This window comes from Schistocerca cancellata, chromosome 1, assembly GCF_023864275.1.
Source record: "Schistocerca cancellata isolate TAMUIC-IGC-003103 chromosome 1, iqSchCanc2.1, whole genome shotgun sequence".
Lineage (NCBI taxonomy): Eukaryota > Metazoa > Arthropoda > Insecta > Orthoptera > Acrididae > Schistocerca > Schistocerca cancellata.
The window spans coordinates 559,578,370-559,604,285 of NC_064626.1; the positions used below are offsets into that span (position 1 = coordinate 559,578,370).

At 38.2% G+C, this 25,916-nt stretch overlaps 1 protein-coding gene across 1 annotated transcript in view; it reads left to right on the forward strand.

The window, feature by feature from the left end:
• LOC126180959 (esterase FE4-like) overlaps window positions 1-25,916 on the forward strand; it is a 166,063-nt gene that overhangs the window by 108,272 nt on the left and 31,875 nt on the right. The window contains exons 9-10 of the mRNA XM_049924733.1: window positions 7,728-7,912; window positions 17,671-17,821. Of these exons, the coding sequence (XP_049780690.1) occupies window positions 7,728-7,912; window positions 17,671-17,821 (336 nt within the window). The remainder of the gene's footprint in view (window positions 1-7,727; window positions 7,913-17,670; window positions 17,822-25,916) is intronic.

The window sequence follows — 25,916 nt, forward strand, 5'->3', positions numbered from 1 at the left end:
AAGTAAGAGCCTACGGAATATCATACCAGCTGTGTGGCTGGATTGAAGAGTTTTTAGCAAACAGAACACAGCATCTTGTTCTCAATGGAGAGACGTCTACAGACGTTAACGTAACCTCTGGCGTGCCACAGGCGAGTGTTATGGGACCATTGCTTTTCACAATACATATAAATGACCTAGTAGATAGTGTCAGAGAATCCATGCGGCTTTTCACAGATGATGCTGTAGTATACAGAGAAGTTGCACCATTAGAAAATTGCAGCGAAATGCAGGAAGATCTGCAGCGGATAGGCACTTGGTGCAGGTAGTGGCAACTGACCCTTAACGTAGACAAATGTAATGTATTGCGATTACATAGAAAGAAGGATCCTTTATTGTACGATTATATGATAGTGGAACAAACACTGGTAGCAGTTACTTCTGTAAAATATCTGGGAGTATGCGTACAGAACAATGATCATATAAAATTAATTGTTGGTAAGGCAGGTGCCAGGTTGAGATTCATTGGGAGAGTCCTTAGAAAATGTAGTCCATCAACAAAGGAGGTGGCTTACAAAACACTCATTCAACCTATACTTGAGTATTGCTCATCAGTGTGGGATCCGTACCAGGTCGGGTTGACAGAGGAGATAGAGAAGATCCAAAGAAGAGTGGTGCGTTTCGTCACAGGGTTATTTTTAAGCGTGATAGTGTTACGGAGATGTTTAGCAATCTCTGCAAGAGAGGCACTCTGCATCACAGTGTAGCTTGCTGTCCAAGTTTCGAGAGGGTGCATTTCAGGATGATGTATTGAATATATTGCTTCCCCTTACTTATACCTCCCGAGGAGATTACGAATGTAAAATTAGAGAGATTCGAGAGAGCACGGAGGCTTTCTGGCAGTTGTTCTTCCCGCAAACCATATGTGACTGGAACAGGAAAGGGAGGTAATGATAGTGGCACATAAAGTGCCCTCTGCCACACACCACTGGGTGGCTTGTGGAGTATAAATGTAGATGTAGATGTAGATACAAAACTGACATAATCACGAATCACGTAAATGCAGCCATGGATTTTCATCAATTATAGGGGTAGAATCTGATTCCAAGACTGAGTTTCAACAGTCAGTCCAATAACAAAAATTAGTACTTAATGCAAACTCAATAAATCAACAACAATAAACAGCTAACACCTCGTTATTCTTGCTCACACTCGATTGCCTACATCAGTTGTGCAAACCATGGCATAGCCACACACCTGACTGGTCCAAACTTGTCAGAACATAGTTTCTGTGGCCAGTGCAGTATCATTTTGATCATAAATAGTAGGTATGTAATCAGTGATTAATGGGCTCATAGAAAGTTAATGGAAATTAAAGAATCAGTTAACATTTTTTTTAAATTGGCTTGAAAGTTAACAGTTACTTCATGAATTAGTGGATTAATGGTCTTGTGCCTGGCTACGAACAAGAGCATATAATATTGGTTTCTTCCTTGTTAGATTTATTTTAAATTAATTACTCTGGCTTTTCATAAATCCGTTTTCCTACAGTGTTTATGAAATACTTCACGTTATATGTATAATGGTTCAAAATAGCTATTACTCATGATAAAGGCTTTCTTTCAGATCTATGACTCCAGTACTACCTTTAATAACTTTTGTGTTCTTCCATATTCTTCTGTTAATCATTAGAATTCACCAAAATCAAGTATTCCTTGCAAATTAGGCACATTATTAGCATTGTTACATTGTTGTTTCAGAATAATTTTGTGTAATTTCCGATCAGGTGCTGAAATATGTGAATTAAATTACAAAATTTTGCATCAGAATTGAGCGTTATGTACAAATTCACATTGTTCACAGCATTACCACAAACTTGTATGCAACTATTTCTAAACTGGCTACAAAAATCATTCAAGTGCTTCAACCACAAGTTAAGCTGTAGTTGACAACAAAGAACCTTTCTGAAAGAAATACAGTTTTGAGAACTTCAGATACCTTTTTCCATATTAATAATCTGCAAATGACCAGTTTCAAACATTTCTCAGTAACTAAAGTTGGAAGTTCATTTCTTTTGACAGTTCATCTAAGGATTCACCTTTTTTCAGCCAGAAAAACATTTATCTCTACACTGAGATCACATATTGTATTTACAACATCTTCATACAAATTGTCCACTTCACTATCAGCAACAACTTCTACATCATTAAATTAGTTACTTATGTGTTTCTTTTTGAGAGGTATTTCAAATACATCACAGGGCTAGCAAAATATATTCTAGTTCAGTCACATATTCATCTATATTTTCAACTTTTGTCTTCAACATTCTCCATGTGAACTTTTACTTCATAACTGTCAACTATCAATGCCCCTTTGACAAAATCTCCAAGCTCTCAGTTACTGACAATTCATGTATGATTTTATTTTCAGTATGCACCTTTCCCATGTTAATTTTGTCTACATTTTTGTCTTATCTTTTCCATCAACATTGTCATTTTTCAAAGCAATATTCTTTATTTTCTTCTCAAAATTCTGAATGTCACTGGATGATGATTCCATAGACTGTTCAAGATTATTGACTGACTGATTCATAATCATGATTTATTGTTCCACATTGCAGAATTTTTCCTGCTTTTGTAATTATGACTGCTCAAATAGTTCCAACAAAAAACTTATCAATTCTGAGTCACTCAATTCTAAATTCTCACACCCACCCATTTCTGCTTTCTCATATGTCTCTTGTTCAGTGATTCCTACACTTTTGCAGAGTAGAAGTTGAATAAAAAGACTGAATTTAAAGAAAAACTCTTTTGTATTTCTCATCACACTTCCATATATGCTGCCGACATTGATCAAGCCAATTGCTTTATTGCTGCTCCCATCAGTATTTTCTGTGGCGTTTCTTTTGAATCATGTTTTACAGTTACACAATATTTATTTTCTGTCAGTTTTATTCCTGCAAGTTTTAAAAGATTAATCTATATAGTATTAATATTATGTCTCACAGCACCATTTCTAATGTCTGACTGATTTTCAACAACCTTTAAAAATGTCTTCTTAAGCCTTGGTTGGACAATGATTTGGTTTGTTTTACATTTCTCCGGTATTGTAAACCAGTGGAGCATAAAGTGGAAACATTATTGTTTGCATAAAAATGGGATAATAAATCCATTGTAGTTTCTTCTTCAAGTAGGCTTACTTGTCATGAAGATTTTACTCTTTAGTACTGGTTGCTTTAACATGAACAGGTTCACTTTTTGTGATTAATATTTATAATAAATGTCAAAGGTGTTCTGCATATATTTATTCCTCTGTACTATTGCCTAATATTTCCAATCACATTCTCACAAGTCATCAAAACAGACTCAACCAACAAGCATCACTTTGCACAAAGTAGCCTATGAACTAGTGTTGAGGACAGAGTGGACTCCTTCTTAATGTATGCCAAAACATGTTAGGCCAGGAAAAACAGAGACGTAAAAACTCACAACGCAGCAACTTACAGAGTAATGATTTTTGCATCCTGATGAATTTATATATGATTAATTATTACTTTTACAAATGCATTCAAATTATTGAGAAGCAAAAATAATAGAAATAACAATGATGACAATGATAATATTGTGATACTTCAGTTTCTCCCGGCGTATTTCTTGCTCGAACAGTCCACAGGTGTACTGCCGGTCTACAGTGTCCAACGGGCACAATATTTCGGTGATCAGACATGTCGCCATCATCAGGTGCGCTGATGAATTGAGCTCCTAAGGGTGGGTGTCTGTCTTAAATCCCCTCTCTGTGGTCCACGCCTGCGCGTCAGCAATCGGTAACACGCTGGTGTTGGCGTCTGTGGTGGCGACAGTGTAATTGCCTCGTCCATCCTAGTCACCCATTCGTTTCCTTTGCTGAGCATCTTTTTAATTAGACTCAGTGCTGGTTTCCATGCCCTGCTGAGGTTGTAGCCGCAATCTCGGTTGATGAGTCCATCCTTGGTATGAATTTCAACAGCCTCTCTAATAACACTGTACCAGTATTTAGATGTCTGTGCCAGGATCCTGGTATGTTGGTAGTCCATTTCATGATTTTCGGACAAACAATGCTCTGCGACCACCGACTTTTTGGGGAATCCAAATTGAGTGTGCCTCTGATGTTCTCGGCAACGATCTTCGACGGTGCGCACTGTCTGTCCAATATAAGTCTTTCCACATTGTCACATAATCTGGTATATGCCGGTCTTCCGCAAACCAAGATCGTCTTTGACACTTCCCAATAATACTCATGTTTGATTTAGTGGGCAAAAGACAGATTCTACTCGGTGTTTCCTCAATATTCGTCCTATTTTCCGCGATAGTGCTCCAGTATACAGTATATAGGCAGTGGCTATCTCTTTCTCCATGACTTCTTCCATCTCCACATGCTGTACTGTGGTGTCATTGCAGTTGCTGTACTAATCTCTTTGATTCCACTGACTGTGGCTACTGTGGGACTGATGCCTTCCTCTAGCATGAATCTTCCCTATGTACCATCCATGACAGAGAGGGCTTCTTCTTCCACTTCTTGTAGTGTATCGGTGATTGGCTGATCCTATTCGCCTCACTGACTACTGTAGTCCTCACAACAACCCTTGCAAGAGGATCTGTCAAGGTGCTACCAGCTGGGCCAGTCAAACCAAGGAGATTTTACTTCTCCAACATTCCCTCCTTGTCCTGGCTTGCAACATCCAGTGTGTGGCCACCTAAGAGAGAGGGTCAGATTGGAGGGTTTTAATACTTCTAGGAGAAAGTTAAAATACTGTACTGACCTGATAGAATTGTGGAATCAGCAAATGATTCATGGCAGATTCCCAGATAGGCTAAAATATGAGCTAATATAATCCATGTACACAGACAGAGCTAATGCAATAAGATGTAATAATGAGCCCACTTCACTGCTTACTTTCTGTTCAAAAAGTTTCACTTCCCAGGTCCTTCCTAAATTCCAGAATTAACTAATTCTTTTGAAACTCACTTCTTCTTCTTCTCCCATTTCTTTCACTTTTACTTTTTTATTTATTATATTTTCCCATTTGTTTTAAACTTCCTTTCTCATTTTTTTCATATTCTTTTCTTCAGGTTCCAGTTTTTGGTTTGATTGATCTGCTCCAGTTTTCCTATCACAGTGGAACATCACTTAAAGAGCACCTCCCATAATGTGCAATTTTCATAATGAGGGGGGGGAAAAAAAAAAAAAAAAAAAAAAAAAAAAAAAAAAAAAAAAAAAAAAAAAAAAAAAAAAAAAAACCTTGCTTAATGAGCGATATTTCGCATAATGTGCGACAACGATTTAGGCAACATCACCAGCCATTCACATGCAATGGGGGAAATGTACAACAATTTGAATGCCTTTCATTGTCAGCTGTAGCATATGAACAATGTCTTTAGTATGTACTGCAGTATGAGTTTAGTGCTCTTTCTGCTACCATATTAGTACAGCTTGAGATCACACTTTTTTTTTTAATTTGTGTTCACACAGTGCTTTTTGTGTGCAAATTTTAATAACCTTCATAGAAATGGCCCTGAAGATAAAGCCACAAGATGTGACCATAAGAGAAAGAAAATGATCTTAGAAATGAAACATAAAATCATTGAAAAACATGAAGGTGGTGTGAGTGTTGCTGATTTAGCACACACATACAATCAGTCTACATCAACTATTTGCACCATCCTCAAAAACAAGGACAAGATTAAGGAGACAGACGCTTCAAAGGGAGTGACAAAGAGTATCTAAACAATGGTTTTGCTTTCTGGATGATGTTTAAGGGTTGCTCCTTATATGGATAAATGAAAAGCAATTGCAAGGTGACCCTATTAATGAGAACATCACATGTGAGAAGACGAGAATGATTTCTGCCAACCTCATTAAGAAGATGCCAGGATCATCAGTGGCCGAAGTGTTTAAGGGAAGCCGTGGGTCATTCAGTAAGTTTAAGAGAAGAACCAGATCCATAGCATTGTCAGGCATGGTGAAGCAGCCAGCTCCAACACAAAGGCAGTAGAGGACTTCATCAGCAACTTCAGGATGATTGTAGATTCTGAGGGTTATCTGATGCAACAGGTTGTACAGAATTGTACAAGACGTGTCTACTCTGGAAAAAGATGTCAATGTATACTTTTATAATGGTAGAGGAGAATGCATTGACAATTCACAAGCCAATGAAAGACTGTCTCAGACTGCCATTCCGTGCCAATGCAAGTGGTCATTTGAAAATTAAATTGCTGCTTGTTTACCATTCAGAAGCTCCATGAGCTTTTGAGAAGTGTAAAGTCCAGAAGAGCAGGTTAAATGTAAAGTGGAGGTCCAACAACAAGGCTTGGATGACACATGATCTTTTTGTGATTGGATCAATGAAGTGTTTGGTCCTTTGATGTAAAAATATTTGCTTGAGAATCTGCCACTTCATGTCTCACTTGTTATGGACAATGTTCCTGCCCATTCTCCAGGCCTACAAGACCACATCCTTGAAGAATTTCAATTCATCAAGATTCATTTTCTGCCTCCCAACACTACTCCATTATTCCCGCCTGTGGATCAGCAGATTTTTTTCTAACTTTAAGAAGCTCTACACTGAAGCACTCTTTGAGCATTGCTTTGAGTTAACTGAAGCTACCAATCTCACTCTTAGATGTTTTTTTAAATATCATTTCAACATCATTGCCTGCATCAAGATAATTGAAAAGGTGTGGGAAGGGGTTACCAAGAGAACTCTCATTTCTGCTTGGAAGAAGCTTTGGCTAGACTGCATTGTCAAATGTGACCCTGAGGCACTTGAGTCAGTATCTGTGGAGCCTGTAGTCAACAGGATTGTGTCTTTGGTCAAGAGGATGGGACTGGAAGTGGATAATGATGATATCAATGAGCTTATGGAAGATCACAGCTAATAAATATTGAGTTGCAGTGTGTTTCATTGCAGGAAGCTGTGGAAAAAAGTTCTTCAGAGGAGAAGGAGGAGGCAGTAACAGCAAAGCAGCAATCTTCTGGTGCAGTAAGAGAAATGCTGAAAGCATGGGAATCAATTGCATGATACATTGAAAATCACAACCCCAATAAAGCAGTGGCTGCACGTGGTACAATTTTATTTGGTGATAATGCTGTGTTGCATTTTTGCCATGTGTTGAAGCATCGGCAGAAACAAATGACTATGCATAGCTTCTGGGTAAAAAAGAATTATTTATATATTGTGAAAAATAAAACACATAATACTGAAGGTATAATTTACTTTGAATAAATGGCATGAATAAGATAAAACTTTTAGTACTTTTTCTGCATAGAATGCATTATCATATTTTACATTAATTTATGTGAGATAAGTTGTTTTGCTTAATGAGTGTTTTGCAATACAAGTAAGATTCTGGAACAAATTATGTCCACTATGCGAGGTTCCACTGTGCCTTACATATATACTTTTGCTATAGTTATCTATCACATTTGATAGTGATGTCCCATAGCACTCTGTTTGATCTTGTGCTCTCTGCCCAGGAATATTCTAGGAATGTCCTATCCAATCTGTTAAATAATCCTCATCTTTTGTGTACTTTTATGTCATTTTGTGGTTGTAGAAGGCCCTGATCCTGAAATTTTTTTAACTTGTGTTGTCTGTCTGCTGTTCATTTGGTAAGCATATTTTTTTCCATCTTTCTGTGTGTGTAAAAAATACTACCATTTTGTTCTAAGACATGTACCATTATTAATAACGTTTTATCTTCATAATACAGGCTTCCTGAATGATGAGGAACAGTTACATGAATTAGACACCAAGTTCAACGAAATAGCACCATTGATAATGCATTACAATTATACAATCAAACTAAATGACTTGCCCAAGGTAAACAAAATGATACGAAGTTTCTATCTCGGTAGCAAAACTATTTCCAAAAACACAACCACAGAAGTCACACAGGTAGGTATGTTAAATGCCATGGCATGTTAGATTTAACTGTGTTTAAAGATATTGTAAAATATAACTCTTTTTACTGCCCTTCATATTGCATGGATATTTTCTGCAACTTATTTGTAAGAAAGACTTCTTCAGCTTTGTTTTACCTGTCTTCTGTTTTGCATTCCATTTCCTTCATTCCTCATTCTACCCTACAATATACTTGTCTTCTAGTTCTTGTCTATCATGCTTGTATTTTGTTTTAATATTCTGATTCTGGTCATTTCTTAAACATATCACACACTCTCAGAATATGAGCCATAACTACTGTTCTTTAATGTCTTTATTTGAACCCCCTCCAAACTTCATGTCTCTCTCTCTCTCTCTCTCTCTCTCTCTCTCTCAATACGAGATTCTGAGTGTTTTGTCTTTTGTACACATCTTCTAACTTCCTTTCATTCTCTTATTTTTGTTATTAACGTCTGAAGAAATATTTGTTTCTGATTATTTAGCATTATCTTATTCTTTCTGTTGTGCAATAAATTAACTGAGTTCACAGTTTCAGTGCTTATTTAATACATTGAAATAAATGGAAAGCAGCCTCTCCCTCCTGCATCCCTATCCTATGCGCCTACCACTTCTCTCTCCCAGATATCAGATCAGCCACCATTTACAGACCCTTCCTCCCACTCTCCACGCCCTTTCTCTCCTTGCCTATTTCACCCAACTCAATCCCTCATGTCAGTGGAGGTGAAGTGCCGGCACAGTTTAATTAGCCAGCAAAATGTAAGGTAGCGTACATATGTGCATGCACACACATGTGTGTGTGTGTGTGTGTGTGTGTGTGTGTGTGTGTGTGTGTGTGTGTGTGTGTACTCTATATCACTGAAAAAGGATTTGTTTGAAAGCTGGCAAAGTTCTCAGTGTTGTTTACAATCCCATTTCATGGGAATAGAGCAAGGGAAAAATGACTAGCTGTATGTTTCCATATGAGTCCTGATTTCTCTAATCTTTTCTTCATGGTTCTTATGCAAGATGTATGTTATCATTGTAAGATCCTTCTGCAGTCTGTCACAAATGCTGGATCTCTAAACTTTCTCAATAGTGTTCTGCGAAAAGAATGATTTCTCCCCACCAGGTATCCCCATTTGAGTTCACAAATATTCATATGTTGGGCAAACCTACTGGTAACAAATCTAATAGATCACCTTTGAATTGTCTTGATGTTTTCCTTTAATTTGATATGGCTTGGGTCACAGACATTTAAGTATTACTCAGGAATGAGTAGCTCAAGTGTTCTGCACATGGTTTCATTTGCCTGCTCTACAACTGACCATTTGTGCTCATTCCATTTCTTTTCACTTTGCCTCATTACACCTAAATATTTAACTGACATGATCATGTAAAGCAGCACATCACCAACACTGTATTCAAGCATTACAAGATTGTTTTTTCTACATATCAGCACTAACTTACACTTTTCCACATTTAGAGCAAGCTGCCATTCACTGTACTAAATAGAAATTCTATCCTAGTCACCCCTATCCTCCTAAAGTCAATCAGTGATGACATTTTCCCATGCACTATAACATTGGCAGCAAACAATAGCAGATAGCTATTGCCATGCTCTATAGCATCATCAGCAGTGGCAGATAACTGCCGACACTACACTTCAGATCGTTTATGCATATAGAATACAAAAGAGATACTATCACACTTCCATGGGATGCTTCTTATGACACCTTTGTCTCTGATGAAAACCTGCCATCTGCCACCTTGGACAGTGCACTAGGTTGCATTACTTACAAAGTCTTCAAGCCATTCACATATCTGATAACCTCTTCTATACACTCGAAACTTCATTAACAATCTGCACTGTGGCATTGAGTCAAAGGCTTTCAGCAACCTTAAGGATGCAGAATCTGTGTGTTGCCCTTTATCTTTGTGGATAGAAGTTTTTCTCTCTCAAGGGAGTTGAGTTCATTCAAACTTAGAATGCGCTCAGGAATTTTGCAACAAACCAATGTTAAGGATACTGGTCAGTAATTTTTTGGATCTGTTGTTTTACCTTTCTTACTTTTGAGAGTCACTTAAACATTTTTTTCAGTCACTTGAGACTTTCAATTTGGCGAGAGATTCATGATAAACGCAAGTCAAGTCCAGGGCCAATGAAGAATGGGATGAAATTTAGCATAACTAAGTGTGAAATGATGATCACAACCAGGAAGGAAGAGACACAACTGTAATAACAGTTGGTGGAGTACAACAGAGAAAGGTGGAGAGTTTCAAGTGTCTGGGAGATGTAACACTGGAGAATGAAAGAAACACCAGAGAAATTAAGAAGAAGGAGGGACAGTCAGAAACATTCCGGAAGAGTGTCACAAGCCTGATGTGGAACAAGGATGTCCCTCTAAACAGTAAAAGGGTTATACGTTGGGTATGCTATGTTCAAATCATGGAGACCTGTCTAACTAAAAGAAGAGAGAGAAACAAAATATAAACTAGTAAGATGAAATTTTTGATAAATAGTATTGGAGTGACAAGGATAGACAGGTTAAGAAATGAGACCATCAGAGAATTAGTGAAGGAGCAACTATTATGGGATAGGATAGAGGAGTCAAGGTTTATATGGTATGGACATGCTAAGCAAGTGGAGGAGATGATACTGAGGAAGATATGTGAGATAAAAAGGAACAGGGAAAGACCAAGAGGATAACCAAGAGACAGGTGGCTGGAAGGAGTGAAGGGCTGTGTGTGAAAGAAAAGATAAGACTGGATCAAGTTGGAGGCAAAGAAATGCTGAGGAGACAGAAGACAATGGAGAGGTTTGTGATCCAAACAGACTTGACCAGAGGCTGGAACTGTACTAGATGATGATGATGATTATGATGATGATGTGGTGATGGTTATTATCTTTGAAAATAGGAACTGCCATGAAAGAGACAAAAACAACTGGAAGTAAGAGATCTAATGCAATACCTAAATTAGCTTTAGATACATTTTCACAGAATTATTTCACATCTTATTCTGTAAATAAACAGATCTGAATACTTTTTATAGTTACCTATAGTGACAGACAGCAGTCCAACTTTCAAAAAACCCAATACCACTTTCCAACAGAAATATGCATTGGTATCTTGTTGTGATCTTCAGTCCAGAGACTGGTTTGATGCAGCTCTCCATGCCATTCTATCCTGTGCAAGCTTCTTCATCTCCAAGTAACTACTGCAACCTACATCCTTCTGAATCTGCTTAGTGCATTCATCTCTTGGTCTCCCTCTACGATTTTTACCCTCCACACTTCCCTTCAGTGCTAAAGTGGTGATCCCTTGGTGCCTCAGAATGTGTCCTACCAACCGATCTCTTCTTCTACTCAAGTTGTGGCACAAATTACTCTTCTCCCCAGTTGTAGTCAGTACCTCCTCATTAGTTACATGATTTACCCATCTAATCTTTGTCATTCTTCTGTAGCATCACATTTAGCACACTGGTATCATACGGTGCACAAAATAAATAAAGCAGATATTTTGCTCACCATAAATATATAATGGACAACATTTATATCAAATTGTACAGGGTGATTCAAAAAGAATACCACAACTTTAAAAATGTGTATTTATTGAAAGAAACATAATATAACCTTCTGTTATACATCATTACAAAGAGTATTTAAAAAGGTTTTTTTTTTCACTCAAAAACAAGTTCAGAGATGTTCAATATGGCCCCTTCCAGACACTCGAGCAATATCAACCCGATACTCCAACTCGTTCCACACTCTCTGTAGCATATCAGGCGTAACAGTTTGGATAGCTGCTGTTATTTCTCGTTTCAAATCATCAATGGTGGCTGGGAGAGGTGGCCAAAACACCATATCCTTAACATACCCCCATAAGAAAAAATCTCAGGGGGTAAGATCAGGGCTTCTTGGAGGCCAGTGATGAAGTGCTCTGTCACGGGCTGCCTGGCGGCCGATCCATCGCCTCGGGTAGTTGACGTTCAGGTAGTTACGGACAGATAAGTGCCAATGTGGTGGCGCTCCATCCTGCTGAAATATGAATTGTTGTGCTTCTTGTTCGAGCTGAGGGAACAGCCAATTCTCTAACATCTCCAGATACTGTAGTTCAGTTACAGTAGCACCTTCGAAGAAAAAGGGACCAAAAACTTTATTGGCTGAAATGGCACAGAAAACGTTCACCTTAGGCGAGTCACGTTCATACTGAGTTGTTTCCCGCGGATTCTCAGTGCCCCATATACAGACATTGTGACGGTTGACTTTCCCGTTAGTGTGGAAAGTTGCTTCATCACTAAACACAATCTTTGAAATGAAAGATTCATCTGTTTCCATTTGAGCAAGGATAAAATCACAGAAATCGATTCTTTTAATCTTATCAGCTGCAGACAGTGCTTGAACCAATTTCAGACGATAAGGTTTCATAACTAACCTTTTTCATAGGACTCTCCATACAGTTGATTGTGGAATTTGCAGCTCTCTGCTAGCTCTGCAAGTCGATTTTCCTGGGCTACGAACAAATGCTTGCTGGATGCGTGCTACATTTTCATCACTCGTTCTCGGCCATCCAGAACTTTCCCCTTTGCACAAACACCCATTCTCTGTAAACTGTTTATACCAACGTTTAATACACCACCTATCAGGAGGTTTAACACCATACTTTGTTCGAAATGCACACTGAACAACTGTCGTCGATTCACTTCTGCTGTACTCAATAACACAAAAAGCTTTCTGTTGAGCGGTCGCCATCTTAGCATCAACTGACGCTGACGCCTAGTCAACAGCGCCTCAAGCGAACAAATGTACAACTAAATGAAACTTTATAGCTCCCTTAATTCGCCGACAGATAGTGCTTAGCTCTGCCTTTTGTCGTTGCAGAGTTTTAAATTTCTAAAGTTGTGGTATTCTTTTTGAATCACCCTGTACTTTAAGTATGTGTGCTTATATGTCAGCAGTAGCAATGCACGGTGGATATTATTTGTGTAACAAATTATTTACAATACATGATGCAGCAGATGTTTGATTATACCTGGTACTTATTTCCTGTTTTATGTACATCTACGCTAGATATCCATCTGTGTCAGAATTTGATGAACTCTAGTAACACCATGCAATCTTTCAAAACTGGGAAAGAAGAGAGTTGAAGCATTTGGCATGTGATGTTGAAAATTAGGTAGACTGATAAGATAAGAAATGAATAGGTTCTCTGCAGAATTGGTAGAGAAGAGGAAAAATTGGAAAAATGAAGGGGTAGGTATTAGGTCACATGTTGAGACACTGAGGAATAACTTCCTTTGTACATGAGGGATCTATAGAGGGTAAAAACTGTAGGGGAAGATGGAGATGAGGAAATGTGACAAAATGTTGGCACAGGAGAAGAATTTGTGACAGGCCACATTAAACAAGACAGTAGATTGATGATTACAAGTAGAAATTTATCCATTTTAGCAAATATGCCTATTTTGTTATATATTCACTTCCAAATATTATATTCATGAATAATTGTAGAAATGCTAATACTTGGATTATAAATTTAACATGCCAAGTCCAAATTTTCTGTCTACCTATTCTTGAGTACAAAATGGAGTATTGGACCGACTCAGCTATTTACATATGTACTCAACAAATCACTGTGAAGTGCATGACAAAGGCTACTTACTATTGTACCACACATATTTCGTTCCCATTCCATTAGTGTGTGGATTGTGAAGAAAATGACTGTTTAAATACCTCTATGTAGTCTGTAATTAGTCTAATATTGTCTTTGCAGTCTGTAAGTGAGTGATAGATAGTGGCTGCAGTATATTCCTATAATCTGACTCTAGAAGTTTTGTAAGTAGACTTTCATGTGGTGATAGTTCTCAATCTTGAAGAGTTTGTCAAACAAAATTTTACAGCATTTCTCTACTCTGTCCTGAGAGTCAGATAAACCTGTGAACTTTCAGGCTGCCCTTCTTTGAATATGTTCAATATCCCCCTTAGTTCTGTTTGGTATGTGTCCTGACACTTAGGAATAGGAGACACACAAGCGTTTTGTAAATAGTGTGCTATGTATGTCGACCACATTTTCCCAGTATGAACTGAAGTCTGCCATTTACTTTACCTACAAATGGACCTATGGGATTATCCCATGAAATATCTCTCCCTCCCCCCCCCCCTTCCCATGGACCTTACTGTTGGTGAGGTGGCTTGCATGCCTCTGTGAGACAGATAGCCATACCAAAGGTTCAACCATAACGGAGGGGTATCTGTTGAGAGGCCAGACAAATGTATGGTTCCTGAAGAGGGACATCAGCCTTTTCAGTAGATGCAGGAGCAACAATTGGGATGGTTGATTGATCTGGCCTTGTAACATAAACCAAAATGTTGTTGCTGCACTGGTACTGTGAACGGCTGAAAGCAAGGGAAAACTACAGCCATAATTTTTCCCAAGGCCCTGTAGCTCTACTTTATGGTTAAATGATGATGGTACCCAATCAGGTAAAGTATTTTGGTGGTAAAATAGTGCCCTCATGTGGGTCTCTGTCTCAGGACTACTCAAAAAGATGTTGTCAGGAGAAACAAAACTGGTGTTCTAAGGATTGGAGTGTGGAATGTTAGATCCCTTAATCGGGCAGATAGGTTAGAAAATTTAAAAATGGAAATGAATAGGCTGAAAGTAGGTATAGTGGGAATTAGTGAAGTTTGGTGGCAAGAGGAGCAGGACTCCTGGCCAAGTGAATACAGGGTTGTAAATACAAAATCAAATAGGGGTAATGCAGGAGTAGGTGTGAACAGCATAGTGAATGCATTATTGTAGCCAAGATAGACATGAAGCCCATGCCCATAACAGCAGTAAATGTTTATATGCCAAATAGCTCCACAGATGATGAAAAAATTGAAGAAAATCATGATGAGGTAAAATAAATTATTTAGATAGTTAAAGGAGGTGAAAATTTAATTGTGATGGGGGACTGAAATTTGGTAGTAGGAAAAGAAAGAGAAGGAAAAATAATAGGTGAATATGGATTGGGGGACAGGAATGAAAGAGAAAACTGCCTGCTAGAATTTTTCACAGAGCATTATTTAATCACCACTAACACTTGGGTTAAGAATCATAAAAGAAAGTTTACATGAAAGAGACCTGGAGACACTGGAAGGTTCAGATTGATTATATAATGATAAGACAGAGATTTAGGCACCAATTTAAATTTCAAGACATTTCCAGGGCAGATGTGGGCTCTGACCATAATCTTCTTGGTTATGAACTGTAGATTAAAATTGAAAAAATTGGAAAAATAAGAAATTAAGGAGATGGGATGTGGATAAGTTGAAAGAACCAGAGGGCGCTGAGAGTTTCAGAGGGAACATTAGGCAATGGCTGAATAGAACAGGAGAAAGGAATACAGTGGAAGATGAATGGGTAGCTTTAAGAGATGAAACAGCATAAGGCAGCAGAGGACCAAATAGGTAAAAAGAAAAGGTGTAGTAAAAAGGAATAAAACGTTTTAAAAATCAGATGACAGGAAGTGCAAGATGGTTAAGCAGGAATGGCTAGAGGACAAATGTAAGGATTTAGAAGCATATTTCACTAGGAGAAAGATAGATACCATCTACAGGAAAATTAGAGAGGCCTTTGGAGAAAAGAGAAGCAGCTATATGAATATCAAGACCTCAGATGGAAAACCAGTGCTAAGCAAACAAGGGGAAGCTGAAAGGTGGAAGGAACATATAGAGGGTCTATACAAGGGATATGAATTTGATGGCAATATTATAGATATGGAATAGGATGTAGATGAAGATGAGGTGGGAGATTTGATATTGTGTGAAGAATTTAACAGAGCTCTCAAAGATCTAAGTCAAAACAAGGCCCCAGGAGTAGACGATATTTCATCAGAATTACTGATAGCTGTGGGAGGGCCAGCCATTACCAGATTCTCTTGTCTGGTGTGCAAGATGTTTGAGACAGGCAAAATGCCCTCATACTTCAAGAATAATGTAATAATCCCAATTTCAAAGAAAGCAGTTGCTGGCAGGTGTGTAAATTACCAAACTATCAGTGTAATTCCTTAATTCCAAGTGTCGCAAATTCTCATGATACCAATGCTGTGCTAGTAATTGGAAGGTTAATTGTTTCTGAGTGCCAGTGCTGGTAAAAGCTGATTCTGTGTGAAGCTACCAATGCTTCTGACAAGTTCTGCATCTTCCTCGGTGTTTTGAGTACCTCTAAAAGTGCCACAAGTTTTGATTTTGATCTTTCATCTAGAAATTTATTCAGGTATTAAGGGGTTAACAAATCATAGTTGCAAAATACTAACTTGAATTCTTTACAGAAGAATGGAAAAACTGGGAGAAGCCGACCTCGGGGAAGCTCAGTTTGGATTCCGGAGAAATGTAGTAACACACAAGGCAATACAGGCCATATGAGATATCTTAGAAGACTGATTAGGGAAAGGCAAACCTACGTTTATAGCATTTGTAGATTTAGAGGAAGCTTTTGATAATGCTAAAAGGAAAAATCTTTTTGAAGTTCTGAAGATAGCAGGATTAAAATACAGGGAGCAAAAGGCCATGTACAACTTGTACAGAAACCTGATGGTGGTTATGAGCTGAGAGGCATGAAAGGGGAGCAGTGATTGAGAAGGGAATGAGACAGGGCTGTACCCTATCCCAGATGTTATTCAATCAGTACATTAATCAAGCAGTGAAAGACACCAAAGAAAAATTTGAAGATGTTGTGTGTATGTGAGATGTGCTTGCTCATGTGTGTGAATGGTGTGTGTTTCTTTTTTACTGATGAAGGCTGTGGCTGAAAGCTTTATATGTCTTTAAACATGCCTGTCTGCAACTTGATGTGTCCTCTTTACGGTAAGTAGCAATCTATCTTTTTCCTACATTGTTAATGCTGAAGATCAGTTGGGTAGATCACGTAGCTAATGAGGGGGTACTGAACAGCAATGGGGAGCAAAGAAATGTGTGACACAACTTGACCAAAGAAAGGATCAGTTGATAAGACAGATTCTGAGACATCAAGGGATCACCAATACAGTATTGGAGGGAAATGTGGCAGGAAAAATCATAGAGGGAGACCAAGAGTAAGCAGAAGGATGTAGATTGCAGTAGTTATTCTGGAATTAAGAGGCTCATGCGGCATAGAGTTAACATGAAGATTTGCATCAGACCAGTTTACAGATTGAAGACCACAACAACAAATTGTTAGAATCACAACTTTCTTGGAGCATGCCTGAAGCTTCAAGTTCTATTACTGACTCTCTATCCAAGATAACATGTGACATCCTCCCTATCAAAAAGTCCCCTATTCAATCACAAATTTCATTTGATCATCATATGACTGAAGTTTTAATAGTAAACAGTGTTGTACTGCTGAGTCAAATGATTTTTTACTGAATTATGTGTGTCACTGTATACCCTCAAGAGCTTTCTTGTTGAGTTTTGATACATTCTTTGTAAAATAAAGACAGCAGATGAATAATGCATTAATTAAAACTCACAATTCAATAACATGCACATTTCATGAAATGTAAGAGAAGGTACTTTGGTACTGGGTCGTTGACTAAATAGAAATTAGTAATTTCATTATTATATTTCAACAGAATTTATGTATATATGAAAAAATTATGTAAGTGTAGTGTTTATTTTCTAATTTTTCATACATAAATTTTGTTAAATTCTGTGCAATATTCTGAGTGTTAAAGTGTTAGTTATGTGTAGCATTGATTGTTAAATTAGTATTATCTTTATAATACTGACTTATTCTGCTTAATTTATTCAGATGATTGGTGATCGCCTGTTCCAAGTACCAGCTGCAAGAGCTGTAGAGCTGCAGGCTCACAAAAATAAATCTCCAGTGTATCTCTATAAATTCAACTATAGGGGAACTTACAGCTTGTCAGACAGGCTGTCACATACATATATTAATTTTGGTGAGTCAAGCAGACCAGTTTATTATGCAGTCTATAGTTTAATTAGTTACTCTTCCACTTTAAAAGGAAAAGAAAAGCATTATGTAAACTGATTCATAAGTACCACTGCGTTTTTTACACAAGAAAACACAACTTTTTACTTCACTTGACCTAATTTTTTTGTTTCAAGGCATATTTTCTACTTTGACTGCTCCAAAGGTGTAATGTATGCCCTCTGGTGTATTTGGAAGTAAAGACACTATAACCACCAAAGAAACTGAGTGATTGGTGAAAATACACCAAGATCTCACACTACATTAAAAAAAACAGTTAAATAATAATAACAGTTATGATGGTTTTGTGTGGTTCAGTGGTCAAGTTTAAGTCTTTCAATTGCATGCCACATCTGAGACTTGCATGTCCCTAATCTACCCCATTTCCCCAAATGGGGAAAGGGGACATACAGTTTAACGTGGAATGCAAACCACGTGTCATTCCTTGTGACTGTTCACATCATTTTTGAGGTGAAATATAGAGTAAAGGTAGGGTGAACATTTCTGTGATCCAGCTGGGATTCAATCCAACAATTAAATGACAATATGAGGCAGTGGCAGCCTGATACCTAACTTTTATTACATATTAAGCATATTATTTCTCACTACACCAAATTGATATTTCAGTACTGTTTACTATACAACAGGAAAAGTTCCAGTGAATAAAATTTTTCTAGGTTTGTGACTGTGTCGTCAATATGTAACACTTACCGACACTTCGGTCACTTGCAACAATGACTGAAACATTTGTAGTTTTACATTTTGACAATGTGCTCGCAAACCCAGGAAAATTGTGTTGACTGTGACAGTGGCCACAGACGCCTACGTTTATATTTAACAGGAAAAGTTGTTTCAAAATTTTTTATTGTATTCAAGGATCAAGTTTTAGGTAAAAATTAAATAACTAATTGCTACAGTGTGGGTACAGGAACAGGAGAGATAACAACCAGATCTTTCTTTCACAATTCTGACTGTTTCCAGAAAGGAAGAGGAAGCAAAATCCTTTGGTTTTTTGGTAGGTCTTGTGGGTGGCACAGCTGATGATATAATTTCTAATGTTTCAAGTCCTGAAAATATCTATCTTGTGTGGTTATTTCAATATTTACAGGTTATTTATGGTTTGCTTCTAAACAATGTTGCATCAGGATAGAGTCTGTTCTTTCCAGTTACGAGCATATGTGATGTTCTTTCTGTCTGGTGCAAATAGGCAACTGTATTTTTCTTATGTAAAAGAAGCCATATTCCTGGTAAGTGATCTTATACACTGCACTTTTATTAATGAAGAATTTAATGCAGTAGAATAGATTCTTGCCTACTGTCTTCTTGGTGTACTTGGACACTTACTAGCTTCTTACTTTCCCAAAAGTAGGCTATTCTGGTGGACAATTTGTCAGTGGATGCAAAACACATATTTTCTTATCTGGAATTTGGAACACTATTTTTGGGCACTTTAGTGTCTTAGATTGTTTTATTTTTCTTCCTCCGGATCATGGTGTCATTCAGTGGTGACTTGTAACCATTGTTAAAGAGCTAAAGATGTGTGTCCAATAACAAGCACTTCCTAAGGATTTATATTAGAACAAAAACTTGCACAAGAGTACTTTAGCGAGTCACTTTGCCAAGTTAATTTGCAGAAATGTTTCCACTACAGTCATGTCATGAGATGGGCAAGTGGAAGTTTACAGTATTGTGGCTAAAAACAGAGCAGTGGCCACTATTGTTGCATTGTTATATTTATTATTGAATAAAAATCATTATGAGAAATAAATTAAGAAAAAAAGAAGTGTGTGTGTGTGTGTGTGAAGAAATGGTTGTAAATATATTTAAAAAGAAAGATGATGAGACTTACCAAACAAAAGCGCTGGCAGGTCGATAGACACACAAACAAACACAAACATACACACAAAATTCTAGCTTTCGCAACCAACGGTTGCCTCGTCAGGAAAGAGGGAAGGAGAAGGAAAGACAAAAGGATATGGGTTTTAAGGGAGAGGGTAAGGAGTCATTCCAATCCCGGGAGCGGAAAGACTTACCTTAGGGGGAAAAAAGGACAGGTATACACTCGCACACACACACATATCCATCCGCATATACACAGACACAAGCAGACATTTGTAAAGGCAAAGAGTTTGGGCAGAGATCAACATACTTAAGTTATCAAGAAACATTATTGAATTAACTATGCTAAGGTGACAAAAGTCTTGGGTAGCGATACGCTCATTTACAGATGGTGGCAGTATCACGTACACAAGGTATAAATGGGCAGAGCAGTGCAGTGATGGAGCCGTCATTTGTACTTAGGTGATTCATGTGGAAAGGTTTCTGGTGTGATTATGGCCGCACGACTGGAATTAACAGTCTTTGACTGTAGAATGGTAGTTGGAGCTAGATGCATGGTAAACTCCATTTCAGGAATCATTATGGATTTTATTTTCATTTATTTAGTCTTATAATCACAGCCCATTAACTGAAAAGCTGAAATAGGCCATACAAATCACATATCCTTTGCTAGTAATAAATTTATATCTATCTATTTATTTCTAATACTAATTTTTTTTAATACTACAATAAAAGTTTTAACCAGTTACCCTACTACTAACACTACTATAAGCCTTATAGAATCTGTTTTCTTTTTGTTTGTTTATTTTGGTACATTTAACTTGAAGATGATTGTTTCCACTACTGGATCTGACCTCATATGACTCCAGTTAGCAACCGTTAATTGAAGGATTCCTTTGGCATCGGGCATCACATCAGCAGCATTTCCATTTTAGTGAGCAATACCACCCATCATTGTTAAGCCTTAACCGTCCAAATTTCCATGATCACTTGCACCAACACAATGTAGATTCTTGGGAGACTTTCATTTGGTGGTTGCTGACCGTCTGCAGAATATGTTGTCTGGCCTGGATGGCAGCATGCTAACTTATGGTTGAATGCCTCATGATGTTTTCCTTGGCCTTACTGGATACTGCAGCTGCAGTATCACCCAAGATGCACCATGTCAGCTCACTCCTTAATGCTGTTTTGGGATCCATCATCCTGAATACCTGATGTCCATTACATGCTTCATCTTCATAGAATGCCCACATTGTCACAGGCGCAGCTATCATAAATGTGTCTTCTGATTTTGTAGTGATATGTAGCCTACAGGCCATGGCCAGTGAGGTAATGTATCAGTTTACTCAACAGGCTAAGAAATCTCTCTCTTAACGTCTCCCTGATGTTAGGAAGAAATTTATATGTTCTCCTGCCTTTGCCTGAAGGGTCTTATCCATTTTGCCACAGTTATTACCTTTTTCGAATTGGCCTTGGTTCCAAGCATCTTCCTTATTTCCATTTGGTTGCCTTTTTTAACCAGTAAAAGGCTTCCCTTTTTCTAATTTCCAAGCCCAGTGGGCATATTCCTAGAATTACTAACAAAGCATTACTTGGGAGTAGTGTGGTACTTGCCTGTTAATCTTAGTAACACTCCTACTTGAACTCTTCTTAATAATGAGGCTGACTTCACAAGCTGCAATCTATGAGCCCAAGATGCTCACACCATATCTTGTGGCCAATGCTAATATAGATTGGTTGTATAATCTAACTATTTTCAAGAGAAGCTGAAATTGCCTATTTGCAATGGTTATAATTTTATGCATCATGTTCTTACCTTTTCTGCCTGCTTCCTCTGTATGTGAAGTTATGAAGTTGTCCAAAAATACCCATAGATATCTTGTTACTGCACTTCCCCTAATCTTTACATCATGTAATTTTGTCGAAGTGGAGGTATTGCTGGTGGTTAGTAGGTTTGATATGGATGGAGGTACTGATGTAGCCATCTCTGAGGTGGAGGTCAACATTTAGGAAGGTGGCTTGTTGGGCTGAGTAAGACCAGGTGAAGCAAATGGGGGAGAAGTTGTTGAGGTTCTGGAGGAATGTGAATAAGGTGTCCTCACCTTCAATCCAGATAGCAAAGATGTCATCAATGAATCTGAACCAGGGGAAGGGTTTAGGATTCTGGGTTTTTAGGAAGGATTCCTCTAGGCAGCCCATGAATAGGTTAGCATTGTATGGTGCCATGCAGGTGCCCATAGCTCTACCACAGATTTATTTGTAGGTAATGCCTTCAAAGGAGAAGTAATTGTGGGTGAGGATACAGTTGGTCATGGAGACTTGGAAGGAGGCTGTTGGTTTGGAATCCATAGGGCATCTGGAAAGGTAGTGTTTGATAGCAGTAAGACCATGGGCATTAGGAATGTTAGTGTACAGGGAGGTGGCATCAATAGTGACGAGCAGGGCACCGTGTGGTAAAGGGAGAGGAACTGTGGAGAGTCGGTCGAGGAAAGGGTTGGTATCTTTTATATAGGAGGATAGGTTCCGGGTAATAGGTTGAAGGTGTTGGACTACAAGAGCAGAGATTCTCTCAGTGGGGACACAGTAACTGGCCACAATGGGGCGTCCTGGGTGGTTGGGTTTATGGACTTTAGGAAGCATGTAGATGGTGGGAGTGCGGGGAGTGGTAGGTGCTGCCCAGAAGCACAGTATGGGAAATGATGTCGAAAGTAGGACAGAATGTGTGAATGTTCATTGTTCATAGTCACTCCACTCAAAATGGTGTGCGGATAAGGTGAATGTCGTGGCGCAAAACACTGAGGCGTAGCAGTGGGACGGAGGTGGAGGTCAGGCACAGATAACAAGTTATTGTTCCTGTTGCAGACCAAGGTATCAAAGTAGGAAGGCATGTGCTGATGGTGAACCAAGGCATTTGCAGGAGTGGTCAGATGCTGAGGAGGTAGACCTGTGAACGAAGCAGTTCCGGCCACGTGGCAGGTATCCGCGTGGTACTGCACGGATTGTGGCATGGCAAATCATTGTCCTGGCGGTGGTAGGTTGTCCATCGAAGCATTTGCAGAAATCAGCATTGATCCTGCACTGAACGGAGATCCGTAAGAGGTAACTGCACAGTCGATGAGGGAGGGCACATATGGCATGAACAAAGGCGTTTTATAGCCAGAGTCATGCGCACTCCTAAACTCACTTATTGTTGCAGGCTCGAAAATGTCCGATGAAATCAGTGGAATCATCAAGTCAGAGGCATTGTGTTGCAGTCCTGGTGGGTGTACATTGCCCACAAAATGATGCATGTCGATCACAAAATCCGGTGCTGGGCCGAAATCATTGTTCAAATGCTGTGTTGATGTAATACATGTGACAATAACTGACGTGGAGGTTGCAGACACAGTAAAACGGCGAAAATGGAAGACATTACAACTCGGGGTCACCAGTGAGGGGAGGGTTCAGATTGGTTACACCAAACAACACCCATTTAGCAGTAGTTCATTTATTCACCTAAACACATGCAAGGCTCACAGAGAACTGAACATGGCAGAAAAGCCCAAAGACAATGCTCAGAGTCCAAAGATGATGCTCAGAGTCCAAAGACGAATGCATATCGATGCTGGTGTTGACCTCATAGGCGCCACAAAACCATCTGTTAACCACTCCCCTTACTCCTAGTGCATCTAACTTATGCAACAGTTTCTGGTGGTCAGCAGTATCAAATGCCTTAGATAGGTCTAGGAAAAGGCCAGTTACATAGATTTTCTCATCTAGTGCTTCTAAAACTGTTTTTGTGAATTGTGCTACTGCAGATTCTGTGCCTCTGACAGGCTTTAAACCATACTGGTCATTGCAGAGGAGGTTGAATTTGCTTAGGTAGCTCATAAGTCTGTTTTTCATTATTACCTCTATCATTTTGGAAAAGGATTACAGTAGGGTTATTGGTCTGTAGTTCTCAATGTTTTCTACAAAACCTTTCTTGTGAAGTGGTAAAATTCTTGCTTGCTTCAGGTAGTCAGGGAAGCAACCAGTTTCGAAGAATTCATTTATGATTTCTGTTAGTAGAGCTTTGACACCATTTATGCATTTTTTCAGAACAAACTTTTGGGATTTCATCTAAACCTGCCAAGTTTTTGTTCTTTAATTGCCTTACAACATTCCACACATTATCCTCAGTAATTGGAAGCAATACCATTGGGTTAGCTATATGCTTCTGTGTTGGTTGATTAACACTTTTTGTAAATTTTTTTCTGTAACTTTGTTGTAATGCTGCTAAAGTAGGTATTCACATAATTTTTTAATTCTTTCAGGTTACTTGCTAAGTTTTCCTTTTTCTTGGTTTGTGTGTTTGTACACCCCTGCTTCACAGTTCCCCGTTTCTTGTTTCACTACAGCCCATGTAGCTTTACTTTTATTACTGACTAAATTTATCAATCTATCATTGGCTGATTTTTTTGTGGCTTTGAGTGCCTTGCTGTAGATCCTTTTGTAGTTTTTATAGTAATGCAAAAAATCTGGATCACTATTGTCCTTTCTAATGGAGTTTAGGTATTTTACAAGTTTGAGCAGATTTTCTAATTTCTTTAGTAATCCATTTGTTTTTGGTGAGTGTTCCAATAGGAATTAATGCTTTTGGTAATGTTTCTTCAAATTTTAGTTTAAACTCAGATGCGAAATTGAAGAATTTCCTATTCACTTCAGTTTCTGTATAAACTTCTTCCCAACTTTCACTTGTTAACTGTAAGGGAAATTCTTGCAAAGCTGATGGAGAGTAGACTCTTTTATATACAAGCAGTTTGGTTTCTTTTTCTACACAAGCCTTTACTTTCATTACCTGACATAGATGATCTGACAGTCCCAGATTTTTAGCAGATTTCTCTCTCTACATCTGTAGCTACACATTCAATAGTAGATGATGAATGTGTGGTTATTATTGCTGGACAGTTGACTAGTGATGACATGCCAAAATTACATAGGATATTCAGAAATGTGTTGCTGGTGTCATCTGTTTTAGCTGTGTTTACGTTCATATCATTTATTCTATAACCTATGAACTTTTTTCCATAAATATTTAAATGCATACCATGCCTGGTGAAGTGTTTTCTTTCCAGGAATTGCACATCTAGGAAGTTTGTGTTCCTGTATGCTTTGCATATTTTATGAATTAAGTCACAAGACGGCACTTTTTAGTTGTTTGCACCAACAATTACAACCAAAAGCCAAGGCTTTTGTGTAGTGTTATCACACTGTAAGTTCCTTACAACTTCGTTCATAGGGGCCCCAGGCTTTACGTAGCTGGTAGCTCTAAGACTGTGTTCATTTTGCACAGTTTTTGTGAGATCGTAACCGTGACTGTCTAAGTAAACAACTAACTTGGATTTCCAAAGATACATATTTCTACCATTACTGCCTTTTGGGGCAATGATATTGCTATATTTTCATAGATCAGCAGCATCTATTACATGGTAATCAGTATCATTAGGGTCTTCCTCATTTGCTTTTCCACCATCTAGAATGGCGAAATTGTTCTGTAGTTTTTTAGGCCTAGGCCTGCTCTACACGTAGGTGCTTTAAATTATCCAGAAATTCTACATATTTTATAGCTGCATTTATATCACAGTAAAGCTCATGTAACAATTTTGTTCTGGTTCAAAAGAACAGACAGATCTCTAGAAACATATACTAATGAAAACTTCAACAGTTCTTTAAAAATACTTTGATGAACTCCTCAACTGCAAGAAGCCTAAAGAACAATTACACTTCACAAAGGCAATGCCAAATCCAGATTCGAAACCACCTGCAAGCAAAAAGGTGGAGGATTGTATGAAAAAATTGAAAAACAACAGAGTGCCAGGAGGAGTTGATGTTATCTCCAAGATCTGAAAACTCAAAGATCAAAAAACCAAAAAGAAAATCATAAAATTCTTACAGAAATATCGATGACAGAGAACATTCCACAAGAATGGAAATATGCATTGATTCACTCACTCCACAAAAAGGGTGACAACACAAGCCTGATAACATACAAAATTCTCTCCAAGGCATAACTCAGCAAACTGGAACAACAAGCTGATATGAAGACAGGTGAGTGTAAAGCAGTATTCAGATAATGAAGATCTGTATTGAACAGATTTGGAACCTGTGAACACTTCTGAAGGTCAGACAGTCAAAGAACACTGTAGTCAAGTTCATGAAAACTAAGAAGGCCTATGACTCCATACTCAGGCAGCCTTTCTTTG